Source organism: Cervus elaphus, chromosome 15 (genome assembly GCF_910594005.1).
Source record: "Cervus elaphus chromosome 15, mCerEla1.1, whole genome shotgun sequence".
NCBI lineage: Eukaryota > Metazoa > Chordata > Mammalia > Artiodactyla > Cervidae > Cervus > Cervus elaphus.
In genome coordinates, this window is record NC_057829.1 from 73,192,553 (window position 1) to 73,216,095 (window position 23,543).

At 37.3% G+C, this 23,543-nt stretch overlaps 1 protein-coding gene across 10 annotated transcripts in view; it reads left to right on the forward strand.

Annotated features, from left to right (window-relative positions):
- The window catches only part of ADD3 (adducin 3), a 130,928-nt gene extending 109,933 nt beyond the window's left edge, over window positions 1-20,995 (forward strand). For 8 of the 10 annotated variants that reach the window (XM_043924856.1, XM_043924863.1, XM_043924860.1 and 5 more), the window contains 13 exons: window positions 3,210-3,348; window positions 5,062-5,213; window positions 6,202-6,282; window positions 7,120-7,269; window positions 7,742-7,885; window positions 7,998-8,096; window positions 9,210-9,392; window positions 9,950-10,207; window positions 11,514-11,633; window positions 12,069-12,155; window positions 16,218-16,341; window positions 18,015-18,110; window positions 18,737-20,995. In XM_043924856.1, coding sequence (XP_043780791.1) covers window positions 3,210-3,348; window positions 5,062-5,213; window positions 6,202-6,282; window positions 7,120-7,269; window positions 7,742-7,885; window positions 7,998-8,096; window positions 9,210-9,392; window positions 9,950-10,207; window positions 11,514-11,633; window positions 12,069-12,155; window positions 16,218-16,341; window positions 18,015-18,110; window positions 18,737-19,029 — 1,926 coding nt within the window. In that variant the 3' untranslated portion in view covers window positions 19,030-20,995. The remainder of the gene's footprint in view (window positions 1-3,209; window positions 3,349-5,061; window positions 5,214-6,201; window positions 6,283-7,119; window positions 7,270-7,741; window positions 7,886-7,997; window positions 8,097-9,209; window positions 9,393-9,949; window positions 10,208-11,513; window positions 11,634-12,068; window positions 12,156-16,217; window positions 16,342-18,014; window positions 18,111-18,736) is intronic. The other 2 variants (XM_043924864.1, XM_043924865.1) reach the window with 1 other exon arrangement.
- The last annotated feature ends 2,548 nt before the right edge of the window (window positions 20,996-23,543 follow it).

A 23,543-nucleotide genomic window follows, 5' to 3' on the forward strand; every position in this document is an offset into this window, starting at 1 on the left:
ACTGAGTTATAAATGTCCATGACAAAAAATATTAAATCTTCTGGAATAAAAGAATTCATATCTGTTGAAGCACTGTCAACTATATAAAAAGGCTTTTCATTTACTTTGAAAATAATTTTCTTCTCCTGTACGGCATGGAAGCTATTTACTAGCCTTAAAAGGGAAATTTATATATTTATCTTAATTTCAGAAGGGCTTACGCATTCCTCTATGACACCGTGGATCATCTCAAAGCTTTAGGATGGTACTATCTTATAGGATAAATGGAAGTTTTTTAAAAAGGCATTTTCACTGATGAAAAAAGCATTTGACCTGAGTCCTTGTCTCTGACATTTACTAGCTCTGTGACCTTGAACAAACTTTTCAACCTTTCTTATTTAGCTTTCTCAATATACCCAGCAGAAATTTCTCATCAGGATCGTAAATAGTTGTGATTCTCTTGAGCAACTACTTGGTTTTGTTTTTTTTTTCTTAAAGCCATTGTAAATCAGCATACTGAGCAATTGTCTTGATTCACGTTGGCTGCTGGAAACTTTAGATAAAAATTGGCCCATCTCTAGCAAATGATACAATTTTATAGTGTGCTGTTTGTATCTCAACCTCATTCCTGGCTCAGTCTAACCTCCATATGCTTATTTTCTCTTTAGCTTGATTTTTCTTACCAATATTTATTTTTGTGTCATTTTAATCTATGGAATCTGCCTTAAATTCTTGCTGGACCAACATAAGGTGCAGTATTCAATAAAATAAATAATGCCTACTTCGCAGAGCTATTGTGATACATATAGTAGGTATAATTTTTTTTTCTCACTGAATCAAAGAATATTGGTTATAGCTTCTTTGAATTAAAGAAGCTTTAAATAGAGTTTGATTTTGAAGGGAAGATAAAGTTTCAGAAGAACAGATTGGCCCATTGCCAAATGTCTAGAAGTTTTTGTAGTTTATATAAAGATAAATGAGTATGTCTAGAAGATTCTTTTCCTTTCAGCCTTAAACATGTTAAAACACTCATGTTAGTCATCAATATGAAGATGTCCATCCATCTTATATGCAGCTCACAGCCGTTTTATGTTCACAAGGTCTTAGAAATATATTAATGGAGTTTTTCTGATAAGTGTAATGTGTCTTTGTCAAGGATATTTTATACAATAGTATCTCTGGTTTAAATCACATACTTAAATGAACTAGATAAAAGTCAACGGAATTAGATGGTTAGAATTTTTTTATAATTATGCCAAGGATTTGTGTTTAACAACCCTTGCATTTGTAAAAGAAAACCATGTTTAACTGGTATAAACTGCACTATGAACTCAGAATTCAAATATGGTCACAACTAGTATTTTTTAAATTAATCATTCAAGCAGCATCTTTCTCTTGGAATTTCTACTTTCCCCTAAATTGTCCCAGGAACTTAAAGTGGTTTACATAGTCCAAAAAGGTTCATCAGTGGTTTCCATATCCAAGCTGTGGTGTGTGGTACACGTGTCTGCATCTCTGAAAGCGTCACACCAGAGTCTGTCCATCACTGACTGCCATTGCCCCTGCCTCTCACTGCCACGTGGTGGTGGTGTTGAAACCCTTGCCCAACAGGAGATGCAGGTTCACTGCTGACTCAGATGCCTCTGCAGGCCATCGCGGTGCAACGGGGAAGAAGGACCTCCTCCGCTCTTCCCGTGCTAGGCTCAGTTAAGGTGTTCTTTGGTGCTCCATGGTTGAGCTCCCAAGATTACAGTTATTAACACTCAGCTCTTTCATTTCACATCACAGATGCCTTTCAGCTGTTTTCTAAAAGCAATGCAAGCATGAGTCAGGACTGGTTCTAATATGTACTACCACCTCGTAGCCTTACAACCACATTTCCCCTTTCAGCATGAGCTTCTATGCCATTATCTAAATTTTTTAAAAATGTTCTTCCTTCTGAAAACCTCTGAGGTGTATTCAGCCTTCTCTAAGCAAGGCTCCATCTAAGCAGCCACTCCAGGAGATTGTATTCCCAGCCTTACAAGGAAGACTACTCACAGGGACTCGAAGGAGAGTCACTCTTCTCGGGAGAATTTCCCAGTGATCTCCGCGGTGTTTATACCTGCTCTCTTGGAGGAAATCATTACAAAGCAGTATATTCTGCCATCTCCCTCTGTGGGAGGGAGAGTGAAGTGGGAACAAACTGAATATACTTTCCAGCAGGGCATTCTGCTACACGTGTAACTAATCTTAAATGGAAGAGCAAGGTCTGGATAATTTACAATGCAAGCGCCTTCATGTTTAAGGTGAACGAATATAGACATGAGCAAGAGAATAGGTGATTAATAAACTAAGTGTTGGTTGCGTGTGATAGAAATACGAAACCAGCTAATTCAACTAATGTGAAGGATTGGGGGATTTTTCTTTTTTTTTTTTTCTTTTATTTTATTTTTTTGTTTGTTTGTTTTTTTTTGGGATTTTTCAAATGATGAATTATATTAGCAACTCAAAACTTACTGGAATAGAAACTGTTCTTTTAATATTCAGTATTTTTATTTGTATAAATACTATCTGCCACACTTACATCCCCCTTCCCAAAAGAAGAAAAGCAGAGCTCCAAAACAGGAACATTTAGTACCCAGAGTTGGGAGAAAAGTTCGTTCTTTAGCACAGTGTTGCAGAGGGGAGTAATCAGCTCTCTGCCCTTTATGAGTTTGTTTTCAGAGTTTATAGAGCTAAGGAATTGCCATGGAAATCATAAAATGGAAGCCTTGATTTACTATGTCTTAGTGAAGACTTTTGCTGGGAGTTGCTATAGTCAGAGGCATGTTCCATTCAGATAAGGAGTCTATCCTAACCTAGATAATAAGCTGCTGGGCAAGGAATGGGTCTCTTTTTACATCAGGCTATACTGGGTGCTCTAGTTGCATATTATTAACAGAGTTGCCTTTACCCATGCCTTTGTATTGTGGATGTTGTAAAGCTCATTTTCTTAAAGATTAAGAATGCCTAATGATTTTCTATCCCCTGAAAGCAAAGCTTTTTGCAGCTGCTTCCAGTGTTTTAATTTTCTTATTTTGTGCTTTATATTTATTTATTTATTTTTATATTTATTTTTAAATAGTGTAAATGAAAGTTATTCCTGAGAGGAATGGGGGAAAGATTGATTATATCAGAGCAAGTTATGTTGGGGTCATTCTGCTCCACGTCTCACGCATGTGCTCAGTGATTATTTTTGTGTATTACAGGCCTTTCGGGAAGACCTGGAATGCCTTATTCAAGAACAGATGAAGAAAGGCCACAATCCAACTGGATTACTAGCGTTACAACAGATTGCGGATTACATCATGACCAGTTCTTTCTCGGGCTTTACTTCACCTCCCCTCAGTACGTCAGTTTTGTAAAGTTTGAAAAGCTGTAATTTCATCTCCACTTTGAACAGTGTACATTTCTAGCAGCATGTTCTGATCTGGTTCAGTGCTTCAGTTTATAACATCTAATACTTAAGAGTAACATAGTGTTAGGGTCTCTTACTTTTTCATACCAACCAGACGTTTACTAGACTTTGTGAGGTTTACAGGATAGTTATAAAATGTGGTCCCTGCCCCAGATAAATGCATATTTGAGTTGAGGAGACATACACTGAATGCACAAAAGATTAAAACTGCAAGATAACTGTAGAGGAAAAAAATTACAAAGCAACGTAAAAGAAATTGTCTACTGACTTTTTCTAAGTCATCTTGCTATGAACTCAGAGTTGGGTTTGATTATGGAGTGAAGTGGACCAAAAGAACTTTATGAAAGAAGAGAGTCCTCAAGTAACCAGACTTTAAAACGATGGAGCAGTAGCAGTTAGACTTGATGTAGAAGAGGTGTTAGCACATTTTATCCATTCACCAGGACTTTACGGAGAGTGCCAGTTTGGTGGACTGAACGCTGTCAGGATGCCAAGAGTCATATTACAAGCACTTTACATCTCAGAGAGACATGCACAGAACTGACTGCTGCACCTGGGCAGGCACAGAATCCTAGACCTCAGGGACTTTTCTTTTCCTTCTCTTTCTTTCTTTGTTACTTCCTTTTTTTTTGTTTTTGTTAAAGATTTACAAGTAGGAGTTCAATGAGTTCAAGTACTTCCCAAATAGAGGAATAGCATGCAAAGAGACATGATGGTGGGAACGTGCAAGGTGTGGGTAGAACTCAAGTGGATCAGTATCTTGGCACACACATCTGGTTAAAGAATCTTTGAAAGAGTCCCAGAGTGAGTTATAAGTGCTTGAACTAGAGTAGTGGTTGTGGGAATGAGAACGAAGAGATCAGTGAGAAGGGCATAGCCAAGGAAGGGGAGAGAAGACTTATCAACAGGTTTGAATGTGGTGATGGTGGGGGTGGCAGATCAGTGGTGAGAGGAACGATGAGTTCCAACATCACTCACTCTTCCCACTTGGGAGAAACTGGAAAATTGAAAGGTTGAGCTAGTTTGGTCCACTTTTTCTATAATACTGATTATCTGACATATGCCATGCACCCTAACAAGAGTATGTAGGGCTAAGGGCCAAGAGGCCCACAATAGTACCACACAGGCCTAGAGAAGAAGTCTAGGAAAGAGGTGGGTAATGGTAACCAGGAGAATGAAGACAGCAAAAGTTGAATTTAGCAATTGGGTCATGAGAGATTAAGACCAGTTTTTGTTGCTTGTTGAGGGCAGAAACCAGACTACTGTTTGATTGCATTCTTAAATATTTTTTATTTGAATAAAAGTCAAAAGAGGTAAGGTAGCTTTTTTTTTTTTTTAAGATCTTATCAGCTGTTACCATTGGGATCATGTGACCATATTCCCCCAGTGGCATGAGCCTAACTCCCTAACATCACTCCCTACCAAGTACTAGATGAAACAGCAAGGCAATAGCTGATAGGTACTTTCACTCTCAGTGTACTTTCCTGAAGGAGGATAAGCTAATGCAACATTGTGTGGGCTGGTAAGTTTCAGATCATCATTTACAGGCTGGAACACTCCCAGACTCAGGCCACTTTCTGGCAACTAATTTTCAGGTAAGGAATTATTTGACCTGAATCTCTCTCCCCAATTTTTCCTCTTAGGTCTCGGCATGGTCACACCTATCAATGACCTTCCTGGAGCAGATACATCCTCGTACGTGAAGGGAGAAAAGCTTACTCGTTGTAAACTTGCCAGCCTGTACAGACTTGCAGACTTGTTTGGATGGGCCCACCTGGCAAATACATACATCTCAGTGAGTCCTTCAGCTTTCAATTCCTTTTTTTAAAATCCCAACTTGAAGGTAACTGTGCTCTCCTCACCTTTACTCAGAAGTCCAGTTTTCAGACCTTGTTCTCTGAACATAGCAAGCTGGACCACAGCCTCATCCTGATTTAAACCTTATCTTTGAGAGGCTACTGTTAACCCCAACTTTCTTCTCCATTTGTTACCTGTGTTGTTTCTTTAATTCAGACCAGTCGCAGAACCTATCTGAAAAGAAATCCTCCTGGCAGGATTTTCTCTGTGTATCAATTATATCTGAGAGTCAGTGATTTTTTTTTTTTTTTAATGCTTTAAAAAGCATTTGGGGCAGGGAAAGTAGAGGAGGCAAAGGAGGTTTCCTCCTTGGTCTTTATTTTTTAAATATATTTTCCCCGTTTTTCATCATTATCTTGTTTTCATGTTGCCACACTTGGAAACAAGACAATGTTTGGAAGCAAAAGGTATGGAAATAATGTGTTATGAAAATGGCACAGATATGAGATACAATTTTCCTACAACTTTTCATTCCTTCCTCCAGCTATTCCTTGGTTTCCCTTTCTTTTCCACCTTAATTCCTTCCTAGGAAGAGATTTTTTTCTCTTTCCTTTGCCTGTTTCCCCTTAATTTCCATAAAGTAAATCAAAATTATAGTCATATCTCATTAGGTTGAATAATATTGGCATTCATTTATCCTGAGATGACCTGACCCTAAACAACCTTAGAACTCCCAAAATAACACTTTAGGTAAGTCCAGTAAATGAAGACCTAATGTCAGATTTTTTTAGCAAGTATTGAAGGCTTGAGGGAAGAAAACTTTTCAAGGCAAGTTTCATGTTGCACGCCTTTAATTTCTGCTTTGTCCATCCCCCCACCCAGATATCTTACAGTTATTCATTATGAGTATATTCTTAGTCATGTTTACACTGTGAAATATAAACACCTCATACTAATTCTATTTTGTTTTGTTTTGTTTCTCCCAGGTAAGAATAAGTAAGGAGCAAGACCACATAATAATAATTCCCAGAGGCCTGTCTTTTTCTGAAGCCACAGCCTCCAATTTGGTACAATTTTCATTCCTGTGTTACTTTTTCTGTGCTTCCTTGTACTTTTCTGACAGCTTTTAGCTTTTAGTAGCAGACAGAACAAGAAGAGGTATGGATGGAAAAACATTTACTAGTGAACAGGGAAGAATTTGGAAAGTTAATGTTGATTTTTTTAAGAAGAGCTTTAGGGTTCAAGAAAAGCAGGGTAGTTGAAGAGCCTAATAAATGAATTGATCTAATCAGTAAACCCATTCATGTTTTGAAGAGAATCTTTTGATTTTTTTTTCTGTACTCTGTAATTTGTTTAAACATGCACACACACAGTCTATATGTTTTATAGATAGATTTAAACAAAGTTCAGTTGGTGTGAGTATAGGGTGTGACATTCTAGCATTTATTTTTTCGTGATTGTACTCTGGAGTACTGTCATTGGCCTCTAGAGCAGTAGGAACTTTGTTGATTCTAGTGCTGTGGTGTTAATTAGCAAATAGACATTTTCCAGCAAGTTCAGTAAATGCCAGACCGTCAGCGAAGAGCTTAAGTTATTCAGTTTCTTAAAAACTGTACTTCTTGCTCAATGCTATTTTGTTGCAGACTACATGTTGTAAATAAAATTCGGTGGGAACAAAGCCACACCCATTCTTTCACAGTCCTTTGTGGCAGCTTTTTTACTGTAGTGGTAGAGTTGAGTAGTTGCAACAGAGGCCCACAAAATCTAAAATATTTGCCTTCTGGCTTTTGACAAAGAAGTTTGCCACCCCCTCCACCCCAACCCCACCCACCAATTTAACTTGTGGAACACGGGAAACTTTGATGCTTGTGTACCAATTAAGTATGTCTTTCTGATTTTTCCAGGTGAAAGTCAATATAATAGGAGAAGTGGTTGATCAGGGAAGTACTAATTTGAAAATTGACCATGCAGGCTTCAGTCCCCATGCTGCGATATATTCAACACGTCCTGATGTTAAGTGTGTGATACACATCCATACCCTCGCAACAGCAGCTGTAAGTCACTGAAGGGCCAAAACCAACAATGACCCTGGGAAGTGTTATTTCCATGGCTTTCCTTCCATGATACTTTATAATCTTCATTCTTTCAGACCCCACCATTTGAAGTCATTTTCAAAGTATTAATCCTCTGCATAAGAAAGCAAAAGGCCCTTTGGACTAAATGCTACTGTTCTGGGAAAAAACTGGAGAGAGAGCATTTGCATTTTTAATGAATCAGTTTAATAATTGCGTCATTGAGTTCTTTAGAGCAAAGCTTCTTTCCTAATATCTGGCACAGCATGTAAATAGAATCCACAAGTTCTTTTCTTTCTCTTGAAGAAGCAAAGAACTAAAATGGGAGGAGTCTGGAGTGCTGAGCACAGTGAATAGGCCAGTGCTGCGTGAGCTGACTGAAGAATCCAGTTCTTCCTGTGAAGGTGTAATCAGTAACCAAATGTGTTATCTTGGCATGAACCCGATCAAATAGGTGTCCTCCATGAAGTGCGGGATCCTTCCAATTTCTCAAGAGTCCCTGATCCTGGGAGATGTTGCTTATTATGATTACCAAGGGTCACTTGATGAACAGGAGGAGAGAATTCAACTGCAGAAAGTTCTGGGGCCAAGTTGTAAGGTGTGTAGTAGAGTCTCTATCAAAGGAGCTATTTTTGTTGCTGTTACTGTTGATGAAAGCAGTGTGAGCTATGCCAGTTATTTAAAGTGATTGCTTTGGGATTCTATTTTAGGTGCTGGTACTCAGAAATCATGGTGTGGTAGCACTTGGAGAAACAGTTGAGGAGGCTTTTCATTACATTTTTAATGTGCAGATAGCCTGTGAGACTCAAGTAAGAAAAATTTTTACCCCTCTCCCTGCCTTTTTTTGCTTTATTATTTGTTGGGTTGGGTATTGTGTTTACTTATTTCCAGGGTTCTATCAGTTGGTGTCTTTTTGTTTTGTTTTGTCTTTTAAGAGAACTTGTGCTTTACTTGAGTAAAAAGGGTCAACTGAGTATCTTTTGAAAACAGGAAGAAAGAAAATCAAAATTCATGTATAGACACACCAAATCTAAGGGCTTCATAAACATAATTTTCTTCATAATCCTACTTTTCAAGACGGCATAGCTGCACATTTCTCCCTTTTCACCCTCTCGCGGTGTGGTGCTAATTGATGAACAGAGATGACTGCCAGTTATCAAAGGTCAGCTGTGTTGTGGTCACTTTTATAAAAAGGGTAAGAGCAGCACCAGAAGTTTTAGGAACTCATGCAATTTCCAGAGGTTCCGTAGCCTCAGCCTCATTATTAAAATGGATTAGATATTTATTAACCCCAGAGAAGCTGGGCGTATTTAACAGCCCTAATTTCCCCCCTTTAAGAAAAACCAGGCAGATTTTCTTGAAGCAAATGGTTAGAATCTGAATTTATTGGAAAGGCTGCAAAAAGGAGGGGAGAGGGGGGGTGTACTTTTCCTACCAACTTTAACTGTTGTTAACTACCAACTTTTCTTTTTTTTTGCTTTAATGGTCAGTCTTCTCAAATGAGGCTATGAAAAGCTTCATTATATTGAAATAACGAGGTGACTTCTGCTTCAGTATTCTTAAATTCACAATATGGTGTTTATATTCCTTTAAAATTATAACTTTCAACAAAAGTTTAAACTGGACGGCCATGGGAAAACTGCAAGGAAAGAACTTTAAAATTTGGCAAGAGAATTCAGTTACTTGAAATATATTAAAGGGTATGGCTCTAAATGTGTTTTCCATCAGGGAGGGTCAGAGCCCTGGAAGGTATGGATAGATGGAAAAGCTCCTAAAGCTGCCTGCTTTCACAAGTTTCTTTGTTGGTAGCCTGAAGACATGTTACAAATACTTGCAGAATCAAACTTGTGCCTTTTTCAAAGTGAAGTGCTCGTTCCAGTCTTTCCAGTCCTGTGCCTCTAATACTGTGCCATCAATTACAGGTGCGGGCACTGGCGGGGGCAGGTGGGGTAGACAATCTGCTTGTGCTGGACCTTCAGAAGTACAAAGCTTCCACTCACACTGTAGCGGCATCTGGAGGAGGAGGAGTGAATATGGGTTCCCATCAAAAGTGGAAGGTTGGCGAGATTGAGTTTGAAGGGCTGATGAGGACTCTGGACAACTTGGTAGGTAAAAAATTGACCATGAACTTGATTTCATGTTTCCAGATTTAGGACCAGATGTCCCCTCCTCCCTGTGGTTTGGGAACATGCTCATTACTCCTCTGGGAGCAGTGTGACCCTAGGAAGGAACTTGGTGTATTTTAAGAATTGGTGAAACAGGCAACTGTCATCTTATCTTAGATTTTTACCCTCTTCTGCTAAGAGTCAGAAAGCAGATTGCCTTCAGACCCAGGAACAAAGACTTAAGTGAGCACTGAGATTTGGCCTCCAGAAAACCGGTTTATATCTTGGAAAGTGTTTCTGGTCAGCAGTTTTGAAATTACCTTTGTCAGAAATAGTTGTGTGAGTGGAAATTGCTTTGTCAGCTGAAATCAATTTTAACTAGATCTTGAAATTTGCTTAACTTCAACTCTAGTGTTATGTGGCAGTTATGTGGAGTTTGGAAGGATTTCCCCCTTTTTGTTTTTCAGCGAAAGAATCATTTGTTTAAAGAATTAGCCTCTAAATGCTGTGTTTGGGACAAGTTTGATTGCTTCAAATGTGGTTTCTCCCTCCCCCAGGGATATAGAACAGGCTATGCTTATAGGCACCCTCTCATTCGAGAAAAGCCAAGGCACAAGAGTGATGTAGAGATCCCAGCCACTGTGACTGCCTTTTCCTTCGAAGATGATACAGTGCCCCTCTCACCTCTCAAATACATGGCACAGAGGCAGCAGCGTGAAAAAACCAGATGGTTGAACTCGCCAAACACCTACATGAAAGTGAACGTGCCTGAGGAGTCTCGGAATGGGGAGACGAGCCCCAGGACCAAAATCACAGTATGTCCCTACTTAACATGCTTTGCCTTTACTAAAGATTTTGCCTAGTTACTGATGAATTGAATGGTCTCTGTTGAAGATATTGGGAAAGTAGAATATAATAATATGACTATAACTTACTAGATAACATTTGTGCAAGGCACTTTGTTCCACATGCCGTACATAAATTATCTCTATTTATTTCTCCTACTATGGAGCAGATGCTGTTTTTCTCCTCCATTTTATAGATGAGAAAACTGAAGCACAGAGGGATTAACTAATCATCTGTGAATCGTAGAATCAGGGTTTGAAAGCAGGCAATCTGACTCTGGAACCCAGTTCTATCCATTGCATGATGACTGGTTTATAGTTATAGTGTACTCATGAATCAGAACTATAAAAGTTGTCAACTCCTAATGGTGCCAAGTTTTGTGAATTACTGCATGTAGCTACCCTTAGGCAAGATCTTGTAGATAAAGAAACAGGTAATCTTAAAAGTTTTCAACGTTTTGTCTCAGATTTGGTTTAATTTTGGAGTGCTTATCATTATCATTAAATATTCTCTAGGTACTCAGAATTAGTTCATCCTATCATATAAATCAGTAGTATTCAGTATGGAAATACCTAGGCATCAGTGTTTTTTCTCTAGTCAATATGATTTCTTATCTCCTAGTAAAAGAACATATGTTTCCTAGAATTAATTTTCTTGAAAGAACTAATGGCTAGTCATCATTAATCTTGATAAATATTATCCTTCTTTGAGGGATATGATGGATAAATGAGAATTATATAAGGCTCTTCCACCCCTGTGGTGCCATTATACTATAGATTACTACCAGATTATCCCCTTTGCAAAATGCTAATCAGGGGCTTGGCCCATTCTGTCAGCCAAAATTTTAAAATTCAATCTGAAAAACTAAATCCTAAGAGATTTCTTGAGTCCTTTTTGATGACTTCTTAGCCATCATCACATGATAAAACTTCAGTGCAGGTGGCAACTCTAAATGTGAGTTAGTGTGAGATCAAGCTCTATATGCTTGAAATATTTTCACCAACATGTTTAAAATGCCAAAAGGAGAAAATTTAAATAGCTGCATAATTTAGTGTTCTTCATGGTACCAACATTTGTTTGTTTGTTTTTAAGTGAACGCTAATTTTAACTAGTATGGGAGATACACTAATTTACCACCAAAAACTGCTTCGTGAAATTCTTTAACATGTTGGTGGTATATGCCCCCACCCTCTTGAGTCAATAAACAGTTGTCAAGAATCTACCATATTTCCTTAGTACAAAGCTTCATTCTAGAAAATTTTTTATTTTTTTTAGTGGATGAAAGCAGAGGACTCTTCTAAAGTTAGTAGCGGAACACCTATCAAAATTGAAGATCCAAATCAGTTTGTTCCTTTAAACACCAACCCGAATGAGGTACTAGAAAAGAGAAATAAGGTAAGACATGGGTCTTCTGTGGCTGGAGGAGGCATTTTTATGCAGTTTTATGTTTAAATCACTAGGGACTGAATCTGATTAATGCTAAGTTTAGAGGTTTGAATACAGAAGAATTTGCCATTTAATTCTGTATAATTTTAACTTGTATGGAATACCTCCAGCTCTTTTCTGGTTTCTGATAAGAGGGCTATATGGGGAAGAAGTATTAGACATATTTCTGCTGTATTAGTGAAAAATGTAGCTCTCTAACACTGCAAGACAATAGGAAATCTCATGTCAAGAGAAGTGGAGGAGATTAATGTGAGTTGTTAAGATGGTGAAAGAGAGCTTTATGGAGGGGGAATTAAAGCAGCCCTTACCCGGGGTGGTCAAATAGTAAACCAAAGGTCACCTGCAGAGTTGCCCCTAAGAACTTCTTACTGTTTTTCAATTCAGATTCGAGAACAAAATCGATATGACTTGAAAACAGCAGGACCACAGTCTCAGTTGCTTGCTGGAATTGTTGTGGATAAGCCTCCTCCTGTAAGTCCATGAAGCAATATGATCTTTGTTTTCCCAATAATTTCTGCTTTTTAAATATGAGTAATTGTTTTTACTAAAGTTAATATAAACACAAGTTAAAAAGTCAAATAATCCACAAGACTTAAAATGTCACCTTCAATTCCCAATTTCTAGGGGCAAGGACTTTATTCTAGCATTTACTTTGGTTTCTAAAGAACATCTTTATTCTCCTTCTTGATTTATCAGTTTTAGACTTCGTTTTTATGTCATCAAATCTGCTTCATCAGCTTAAACCATTGTTTTATATATCACTAAAAGAGATTTAAATGCTGACATTTATCATTGTTAAGAAACCAATGATAAGATGAATCCCAATTTCAGAGATGAGAAATTGTGAGAGAAAAGCACATCTTAGAATTAATGAAAGATAATAGTGACTTCTTTTATGGATGATGAGGATTTAGCCTATTTACACAAGGCTTCCCGTTTGCATTCTCCCAGTAAGGTTGTATCACGATGTTTTGTCTAGGTAGCTTTCAGTGTTTATATTTTTAAATGCTCACTGCTGAGCCAGATAGTATTCCAAGATGACATTTCCTTTCTTAGACAACTTTTCTGCCTCCGGAGAAAAAGCTGCCTCCTTTTTTCATTGGCTTAGTATTTGGGATACATTATGCTTAGTTCGATGTGAGAGTTGGACTGTGAAGAAAGCTAAGCGCCAAAAAATTGATGCTTTTGAACTATGGTGTTGGAGAAGACTCTTGAGAGTCCCTTGGACTGCAAGGAGATCCAGCCAGTCCATCCTAAAGCAGATCAGTCCTGGGTGTTCATTGGAAGGACTGATGCTGAAGCTGAAACTCTGATATTTTGGCCACCTCATGTGAAGAGTTGAATCATTGGAAAAGACCCTGATGCTTGGAGGGATTGGGGGCAGGAGGAGAAGGGGATGACAGAGGATGAGATGGCTGGATGGCATCACTGACTCGATAGACATATGAGTTTGAGTAAACTCCGGGAGTTGGTGATGGACAGGGAGGCCTGGCGTGCTGTGATTCATGGGGTCGCAAAGAGTCGGACAAGACTGAGCGACTGAACTGAACTGAGGCTTAGTTCTTCCCAAACTTTTCTTACTATTATTTTCCATAGAGTCAAAGGTAACAGGTAGTCTCTCAGGTCCAGCTCTTTGCCATTGTCATTAGGGTCCAGATCTCAGCCAGCTGCTCTTTAGGCCAGACACACTGGCTCGTCCTGAGGGTCCTGTGCTTCTCGCTGTGTGGTTCTGTTTCCTGCATTCTGTTTCCAGCGTGTCTCCCACTTTCTTGATTTATTCCTTTATCATTGAGCACATCCTCTAATAGCTTTCTGAGAAAGGATACGTGTCATAAGAGGGAACAGTCTGAAAACCTGTATTCTACCTTCATATGTGCATGTAATAGATACAGAATTCTGTTTTGCAAGTAATATGAAAAACATCACCATGTTGTCCCCTAACTCCCATTAATGTTGAAAGCAGGAGAGTATTGTGATTCATGTGCCTTCCTGTAGGCCTCTTTTTTAAGACCTTGTCTACATTCCTGCTATTCTGAGATTTTATGTTGGTGTGCTTTGTAGTAGATTTCTTTTTTGTTTCCATTTTTAGCATTTAGTAACCCTTTTCAATCTGCAAAGTCTTGTCCTTCAGTTCTGGGGATTTTTTAAGTATTTCTTCAGTTAAGTAGTCTTTTTTCCCTTCAGTTTCTTTTTCTGTCAGGTTATATATTGTTGTTGTTCAGTCACCAAGTCATGTCTGACTCTTTGCCTCCCCTTAACTGCAGCACGCCAGGCTTCCCTGTCTTTCCCTATCTCCCAGAGTTTGCTCAAATTCATGTCCATTGAATCAGTGATGCCATCCAACCATCTCATCCTCTATCACCCTCCTCTTCCTCCTGCTCTCAATCTTTCCCAGCATCAGGGTCTTTTCCAGTGAGTTGGCTCCTTGCATCAGGTGGGCAAAGTATTGAAGCTTTAGCTTCAGCGGCCTTCCAGTGAACCCTAACCTTTAGGTTAGGGTTAGGGTTAGGACTGATTTCCTTTAGGATGGACTGGTTTCATCTCCTTGGAGTCCAAGGGACTCTCAAGAGTCTTCTCCAGCACCACAGTTTGAAAGCATTAATTCTTCATCACTCAGTGTTCTTTATGGTCCAACTCTCACATTGTGCATGACTACTGGAAAAACCATAGCTTTGACTAGATGGACCTTTGTTAGTGAAGTGATGTCTTTGCTTTTTAATATGCTGTCTAGGCTTGTCATATCTTTTCTTCCAAGGAGCAAGTGTCTTTTAATACCAGGGCTGCAGTCACTGTCCACAGTGATTTTGGAGTCCAAGAAAATAAAATCTGTCATTATTTCCACTTTTTCCCCTTCTACTTGAGGAAGTGATGAAGTGATGGGACCGGATGCCATGATCTTAGTTTTTTGAATGTTGAGCTTTTTCACTCTCTTCTTTCACCCTTATCAAGAGGTTCTTCAGTTCCTATTCACAGGATATATATTAATATACTGTTAGTTGGATCTCTGATTAAGCCTCTGATTTTTTTCTTTCCTATTTTCTCTTTGTCTTTTAATCCTACTTTCTGGAAGATTTGCTTGACTCTATTTTCTAAGCCTTCTATTTAATTTTCTATTTTGATTTTTTTTTTTAATTTTAAGACTTCTTATTCCCTGAATGTTCCTTTTTTTTTTCCTTATAATATCTTGGTCTTATTTTCTCTTATAGATTTCCTATTTTCCCCTCTTATTCTGAGGATATCAACTTTAATTTTTCTTCAGCTGCCTTTATTGTCTGTTTCTTCTGAGTTCCCTTTTTCTTCTTAATTCTGGTCTCCTCCATGTTGGAAACTTTTCCTCAAGTGTCTGGAAGTCCATGGTAGTCTGTCTGTATTTAAGAATGAGACACTGAAAGCCAGTCAGAGCTCAGGTGTGTGCAGAGCTTGGGAACTGGTGAGCTCCTCTGCAGGGTGCCTGGATATGGACCAGGTTGTTTCTTTCAGGAATGCCCAAATGCTAGTATCCGTAGTTCTTTTATCTGGGGTCATTTAATTTATCCAGAGAGTTCTCTAGTCTCTTGCCAGTCTGCCTCCATCATCCTGGGAGCCCTTAACTGTGTTTTCTGTCCCCAAATCAGTCGTTCTGAAGAATAAGTCCCTGATCTTCTGCAGAGATGAGAGAGAGAGCACTGCTGATGTGTGTGGAACAGGAAAGGGGAGCTGAGAATCTATCTGTTCCTTCTTCACACTTCTAAGTTGCCCCTTTTCAGCTTTTCTTCACCACAACTTTCTGTGGTACTTGAGCCTTTTTCAGACCTCCACGGCACACAAGCATTCTTTTTTGCATCCTTCTTTGCAGGCCTAAGGCTTCAGTTCTCTCATCTCTGCCACCTACTCTTCCACCTGTTTTCCATCTTCAGACCATGTGTTACCATTTCTCATCCTGTGTTGTCTCCTCTTCCATTCTTTTGTCCTTAAAAGTTTATACCATTTTTGCTACTATTCCTTTACTATCATTTTAGTAGGGTTTGGGGAGGAATTTTCTTTTAATGCATGCTTTCAATCTGCCATGTTTAGCTCAAAGTCTCATTGATTTCTTTCCTAGAGCAAATAGGTACAAGTTTATTTTCACGGCAGATTTTAAAAGTTCTCTTGGTGCCGTTTCATTTTTCGAAGCCTTTTTTTACAAAGGCTTTTTGACATTCTTGGTTTTTAAGATATTTCTTAGTTACATGGAAATTTCTAGAACTTGGTTTAGTTTTCTTTTTTTTTTTAAAAAGTTATTAAAATTGACCTATGCAGGCTTGAGGAAGCATCACTGGCAGTTTTAGTCTATTGGATCAGTGGTCTAAAATCACTGATCTGGATATGAATATTTTAAAACGTGTTACTTTATCATTTCTTATGGGTGTTGTGAGTTAGGGTGTCACATCATATATACATTTAAGTGAGTGTATATGAAGTTGTGGGTATATATAGATGTAAATATATATATAAATAAATATACATATATGAGTATTACTCTTGGTAACAAGTCAGTGTTGTTTTTTTTGCAAGACCATGCAGTTTGAAGATGATGATCATGCCCCACCAGCTCCTCCCAACCCCTTCAGTCATCTCACAGAAGGAGAACTTGAAGAGTATAAGAGGACAATCGAACGTAAACAGCAAGGCCTGGAAGGTTAGTTCACTTTGAAGTTAAGCCCCAGCTAACCACACTGCTAACAGAGCCCCTTGAGTTGGATGATAGAAGGCAGTCAGGATTTTTTTTTTTAATGTTTCTTTACCATCAGTTGTTCCATGTGCTCTCTTTCAGTCTTTACTTGAGTGTAAGTAGGATTAAAATGTGAAGAGTTACCACAGACCACGTAAGTTAACATGTAGAAAAGACTGTTTTCCTTAGAAAGCCATCTGATTGCTAGCAGAAAGTCTTCTATAGTAAAGTGAAATCCCCAGATGAGTAAAGAATCAGTAGCTAAAGTAAATGTAGATAAATTAATAGATTTAAACATTTCAGAAAATGTGGCTTTTTAAAAAATTTTGTTTTACTTTGACATAATTGTAAATTCACAGGTATGTAGCTTTAATGTTTTGTAAAATCTCTGTTGCTCCTGGATGTCTCAAGATGTCAGTACTGTAATTTCCAAATCTAAAATAAAGTGGGATGCTAGAGTTTTTATGTGACTTCCCTTAAGCACATGGGCACTCTAGTAAGGTTTCTTTTTTCTGACTTCAGAACCCTAAATAAGGGTTGCATTTAAGAACTGTTCATGAAAACACCAATTGAATACTAGCTCACTTTTACTCAAGAATAAGAGATTCTTTATAGAGAGGGTTCTCAGTCTTGGCTCTTTGGATAAGCTTCAGACAATCTATGAGCCATCTGAAAAATATCTTAAATATAATATAAAATATAATTAATATTTGCTTAATTTTATATTTGAGGAAGTCAGGGGTGCAGGGTAGAGGACAAGAAGACTATGACCCCCAAAGAGCGTAAGAGCCTCTGCTTTAAAGCATCTTCAACACACAGTTGAAATTTTTACCCAAAGCAAAATAGAACCACTAGTTAAAGAATCTTTGTGCCTATTTGACATCATGTAGAAAGAACTAATGACATCTGGATCATTCAGGAAACAGTTCTCATTAGTGTGATAGTGTCTTTGTGACAAAAGGGAGTCATCCTGATTCATTAATATAATCACATTAAGTGTTCTAAGTGGTATTCTTCAACTTATGTTCATTCTAACATAAGGTTGGAAACTTTATTTTTGTATTTTGTAAAATGTCCCTCTTTAATCTCTTATTTTTTGAAAGCCTAAAGATGCCAGGTAACAAGTATATAGCACAATAGAACCATCTCCTTGTATATATAACTTTATAAGGAGTTTCTTCCACATTCATTGTGACCTGAATTAGCTCACTAATATTGCTCTGAGAGGAATCACTAATTGGATATTATTCAAAAATTCAGTGAGGCATTTTGCCTCATTAATGTAGCATCATTGGTGAGGCTTTCAGATTTCCTTTCATTTGGCTGCTCAATGTATTTTTGGTTTTCTAACACTGTAGCAAAAGCTAAATGCTTAACATATTATTTGCCTGGGCTGTCAGTAGCCATGCTTCCTTAAAGCATGTATGTCAAATTAGCAGTAGCAGCCGGAGTGTTAACACATGAACCTCCTCTTTCCACACATAATGGTCGATGTGTGGGATAACTGTGAGCATGCTCAGCTCATGGCTGAAGCGTTTATCATCCCTGTGTATGCAGGTATTTGATGTATGCGCTAACCTTCCTGAAATCTTAATGCTTTTTTGTTTTGCATGGCTTTTAACTAAACTCTTATCCAACAGATGCTGAGCAGGAATTACTCTCAGATGACGCTTCATCTGTTTCACAAATTCAGTCTCAAACTCAGTCACCGCAAAATATCCCTGAAAAATTAGAAGGTATTCAATGTAATTTCCCACAGCCTTCACCCAGTTAATCTTTAGAGTCTGTCCCTCTGTCATTTGTCTTCATATAAAGAAATTGAACACCTGATACAGTAAGTTTCTTACCATGCATTTTACTTACAGCTCCCAATGATTTTATTTTCTTTTATTATTATGGGGTGCTACTTTTGTTCAGCATTTATACTGACTTACCTTAATCTGGATATTTGGCAACCTAATAGTTCTTAAGAATTTGTGAAATTAAAATTGGTTTGTCATATGTCTTCCAGTCAGAAGCATGAAATCTTTTTCAACTTTGATTTCCAGATGACTCCAAAATTAAAGAAAAATATATGTATGTTGTCTTCCTCATTTATACTGACTTGATTTACAATGAAACTGTCAAGTCATCAAACTGGACTTATCTAGCCTTCATTCTTTGTTCTAACAACTTTGTTCCCTTTATACCATTTAAGAGCATTAGCTTCATGCTAATAGGCCCATAGTCTATTAAAATAACCATCTGTCTTTATTGGGATCAAAGTAATGCCTTAGTACATTGCTTAAGCATTTCAGTTTTGTAAAATAAAGCAAAGATGTTGACTATATAAAATAACAAAAAAAATCCTCCCCTTTTATAGAAAACCATGAGCTATTTTCCAAGAGCTTCATCTCCATGGACGTACCCGTCCTGATAGTGAATGGCAAGGATGACATGCATGGTGTTGAAGATGAGCTTGCTCAGCGAGTAAGCAGGTTAACCACAAGCACCACCATAGAAAGCATCGAGATAACCATCAAGTCTCCAGAAAAAATTGAAGAAGTCCTGTCACCTGAAGGCTCACCTTCAAAATCACCATCCAAGAAAAAGAAGAAATTCCGCACTCCTTCTTTTCTGAAAAAGAACAAAAAAAAGGAGAAAGTTGAAGCCTAAATAGAGTCTTTTTATAATTGTTATTACAATGTGACGTTGCACATTTAAAAACCACATATAAGTTGATCATTAATATGCAGTGGTAGATCAGATTGGGGGTCTGTAGCAAACTGGACTTTTAAGAACTGGAAAGAGTTTTACTAAAAGAAAAACATATTATGAAAAACAGTTTCAAAGTCATCTCTCATTTTCTATGTCCCAAAAAGGTTTTGAATTTTTAAACAATTGCTAGTTTTGATTAGCTTTGCCCTCATGAAGTATTATTATAATCCCCACAAACAGATATCTGTCTGAATTACTTCAGGCCTTCTACATAATATCTGGAAAGAAATTACCAGTGAACAAGTGAGAGAATTTTTGTTTCTCAAAACCTGCTTCACTTGGTAATGAGATTATAGTTTTTTATCATGATTATTGACTGTAACTTTTGGGTTCCATTGTTTCAATGGGCATAACAGAATGCTTTAAAAGCTTCTAAGATAAGAATCTATAGCATTAGTATACACTGGCACATAATTGTTTTTTTTAAAGTTAAGAAAAGATTCATTTGGAATTTTATTCATAGTATGAAATTTCCTCACCTGAAGTAACTTTGTTTGAAAAAAAAAAGGTCATTTTAGTAAACTATAATTTTTGAAAAGTTCCTTTTTTATTAGTTTAGAAACCCCCTTATTTTTCAATGAAGGGGATTTTATACACATAACATGGGTTATTTAGTTTAACTCTGGCAAAAACAATTTTTGTATGTTGAGACGTTTGTATACCATTCAGTATAAAAATGTCATAAGCCTATTAGCCAATCATTTAACAGTAGAGCACATTTGAGGCTGCTTGGTACTAAGTATACTTTAAATATAATTAAAGAATCCAGGGACTTAGTATCAAAAGGGGATTAGAGCATTTAAAGGCATAACAAGATTCATATTTGAACCTTACAATGTATTTTTCTCTTAGTATTGCTAATGAATGAAAAAGCCCTCGCATGGTAACCAAATGGGAAGGAAGAGACTGAGAGAGGAGGTGAGCAGTGAAGGGAATAAGAGAGGTGTTATGAGAAGAGTTCTAGGGTGATGCTGCACAGTCATGATAGGATTTGAAGTGTAATTTCAGCATGTCCCCAATTGCTAAAATCCTGATTCTCTACCAAAACCATTGTATTTCTTAGTTGACATTCAAGTTTTAAAAGGGTGAAATCCTTTTTAACGTTATGATTTTTAGAAGATGGCACAAGAAGAAAGCAGTGGGTCTAATCTCCACACCCCCACCATGAAAAAACTACCACTTCTTAATTTTTACCAATTTTTCTTTTCAGTTAACTTTCTTTCTAATGTAAATACAAATTTAAACCTAGGCTAAATATAGTTGTTTTTTTTTTTCCTTTCACCCAAGTAATGTCACAAATCATTGTAAAATCAATGATCCAAAATAGTCAATGAGTAAAAAATAATCCAAAGTATTTCTGGAGGGTGAGTTGGTGTATAAAAAAAATTCCATGGATTATAGTGTGTTGCGGGGCTGGTTCTGTTTGACTGTGAGTGTTTGATGATGCAAAGTTGAAATGGAGCCTGGAAAGTTCGTTCTAGATCTCACTAACTACTGGAGTCAGTGTTTTAATCTTAGTGGAAACCTTCAGTTGCTTAATTCTGTGTTTGAGGATTCTTTTTTGTTCTACATCATTTATGTTGTATTACAACGTATGTAGAAACAGTAACCTGTGAACTATGCTTTTCCATAACTTTTTAAAAATATATATATCTTAAATGAATGCAATGTGCATAAGTATTTTTTAAATGCAACAGTGAACTATTTGCACCTTTTGCTAATGCCTCTATTTACTTGCTTTGGCATAAAGAATGAGCCAATGAACCTCTGTGTCCTGTGGAAAATGTATAAATGTTATCTGATATTGCTCTTAGATGTAATGCTAATTAATGTAAAATCACAAATAAACAGTATTTTAAATAGATGGACTTAGTATCATGAGCTTTCTATTCAGGAGTGGTTACTTATCCTGAACTACTCTGTGGACTGTTGAGTTTTGTACTGCAGTGAGATTTTGAGTAAGTCTGACACTTCTGAATAAGGAATGTCCTGATACATTTATTTTCAAATTAGTTGAAAATTAACTAATAAGCCCTTCTTGTTTCAGCTCATTTTGGAGGAAATATTCCCCAAGTGACCTATTTTTCTTTCTTGATAGGATGTGACAGTCTTAAATATTTTTCTGGCATCTATAGAGATCTTTGAAGGATTTAAGATTCTGATTCCCAGTCTCAGTGCTACATGGATGTAGAATAGAAAATGCAGTATATATGTTGAGGTTATACATTACTTCTCTTTGATTTTGATTCATGTAACAACATAACGTTAAAAAGATAGTAGAATAGAAAGGTTACAATTATACCACAATATTCAACAAAATAATTTATTCTCTTCCAGCTCTTGTTATGTATGTATTTCCTGTGTATTGGTTATCATGGTATGGATGTAATTTTATTCAAGATTTTTTTCTACTTACTATACTATAGCATATTCTATCCTGAAAGATTTTCAAACTAAATCACTCACATGAATGATGTCTTATGATTTTTTTCCACCACTTTGTCCTAAAAATAGAGTGCAAGAGGGGAAATCATGTTAATTGAGGGTTCTGGTTAATTGAAGTTTTTACTATAATTACCCATTATAAAAATGAAGGGTTTGGGCAGAGAATAGATTCATAGTCTTGGGCATATTTAATTATTACCTTGTCTTGTAAATAACCCTTTGGTGAAAAAATTGCTGTTTTAGAAAGATGCTCATTTGAAAATTCCCTTTCATAAAGCAACAAAGGCAATTATCTTCAGTCCTCACTTGAGAGTCCATAGAGCATGAAAGGTAGCGTTGCCTGTACCTTTTCCTCTATTGATTAGTATTTTCATTCAGCAGGGAATAGAGAAAACCAAATGGATCAAATTGTGACAGCATTGGATTTCCCTAATAGTAGGTTTTGTTTTGTTTTGACACAGGCAGAGAACACAAAAAGGCAAATTGGTTATTTTTTAAATTCAAGAGTGATGTATATATGCATCAATATTGCAATTTCAACCAAACTAGAATTTTAAACGAGCAATCTTCTCTGTGGCCACTAGAGGGTGCAGTAGACCTAACAATCCTGTGTATTTCTAGTCCTTGAACTTTCCTTTTCTGAAAGGCTAAGCACCACCATGTTTATTGTCATAATACCAGAACTTAGAAGAGTTTGTTGCTTATCATTCTGCTCAGCTAGACTGTTCTCAACTTTGTTGTCTCAGCAGGCCCATTTCACCAATGCAGATACCACCAGCAGGGACTCTAATGCCAGTGAACACACTGACAATTGTTGAGGTGTGGTCTCAGAAAGAAACCATGGTGGGAGTTTTCACTCCTGAGAGTGGCAATATAATACCTGCTTCCAAAAAATAACTGACAGTTTTTTGACTGGGGAGATAACTGATAATGTCTGTCATTTTTTGACGCCTTCTGTGTTATCAAAAACTATGCTAAATGCTTTTCATGTATTACCTCCTCTGGCCTTTCCAACATCTTAAGAAAGTAGATGATATTATCCTCATTTTGTAGATAAAGACTAAGGCTTGCAGACAACAAAAAGGAGGTGCTAGTGTTTCACTTTGAGATACAAATTTTTACAATTCTAGTACTGTGTGTGTGCCAGGTCCGATGTGTATGTTTCCTGGAGGGAGTGGTAGCTTACTTAGTGTGAACTCTTAAGTCCACCCATGCTGAATTCATGTTATGATATAAGATGGGCTGTAGATTTGGGATGAAACATTAACTTTTGATTTGGAAGACTTAAGTTTACCCCAAGAATTAAGAAATTGATGAATACCTGAAAAGTGGGAACAATCTGTGGTAATACGATCCTTTAGGGTAAAGAACCAGCTCTTGAACCTTCATCATGACACCCAGAAGACAAGATATCTGTACTTTTGCATAAGATGCAAAAAAGAGTTGGGCAGAAGCTGTTTATCTTTGCTTTAAAAAAAAATTTTTTTCCAAAGTTGGGGGCAAGGAGAGACATTCTAAGGAAAGTTATTTTTAAAACCTGGAAAGACTGCTTAATCTAGTTATAGAAGTATTTTTAAAGATAAACTGTACCAACTTAAATCTTATTTAAATGGACATACTTGGAGATGATCTTCCTTGGAGAAAAATTCTAGCATACATGCTGGAGATCAGAACAAGAAGCCAGCCTTTGGGAGTTTTCAGAGATTTCATTTCTAAGAGATGACCATTAGGGGGCAATCCTGGGTCTAAATTTAGTTTAGTTGATGGAGGCCAGTTACTTCAAAATGTCTATTTTGGGCTTGGATTTGCATCTGTTTTCTGATTATGTATTACTGGATGCAGAATCAGTTCAGTCGCTCAGTTGTGTCCAACTCTGCGATTCCATGGACTGCAGCATGCCAGGCCTCTGTCCATCACCAGCTCCCCGAGCTTGCTCAAACTCAAATCCATCGAGTCGGTGATGTCAT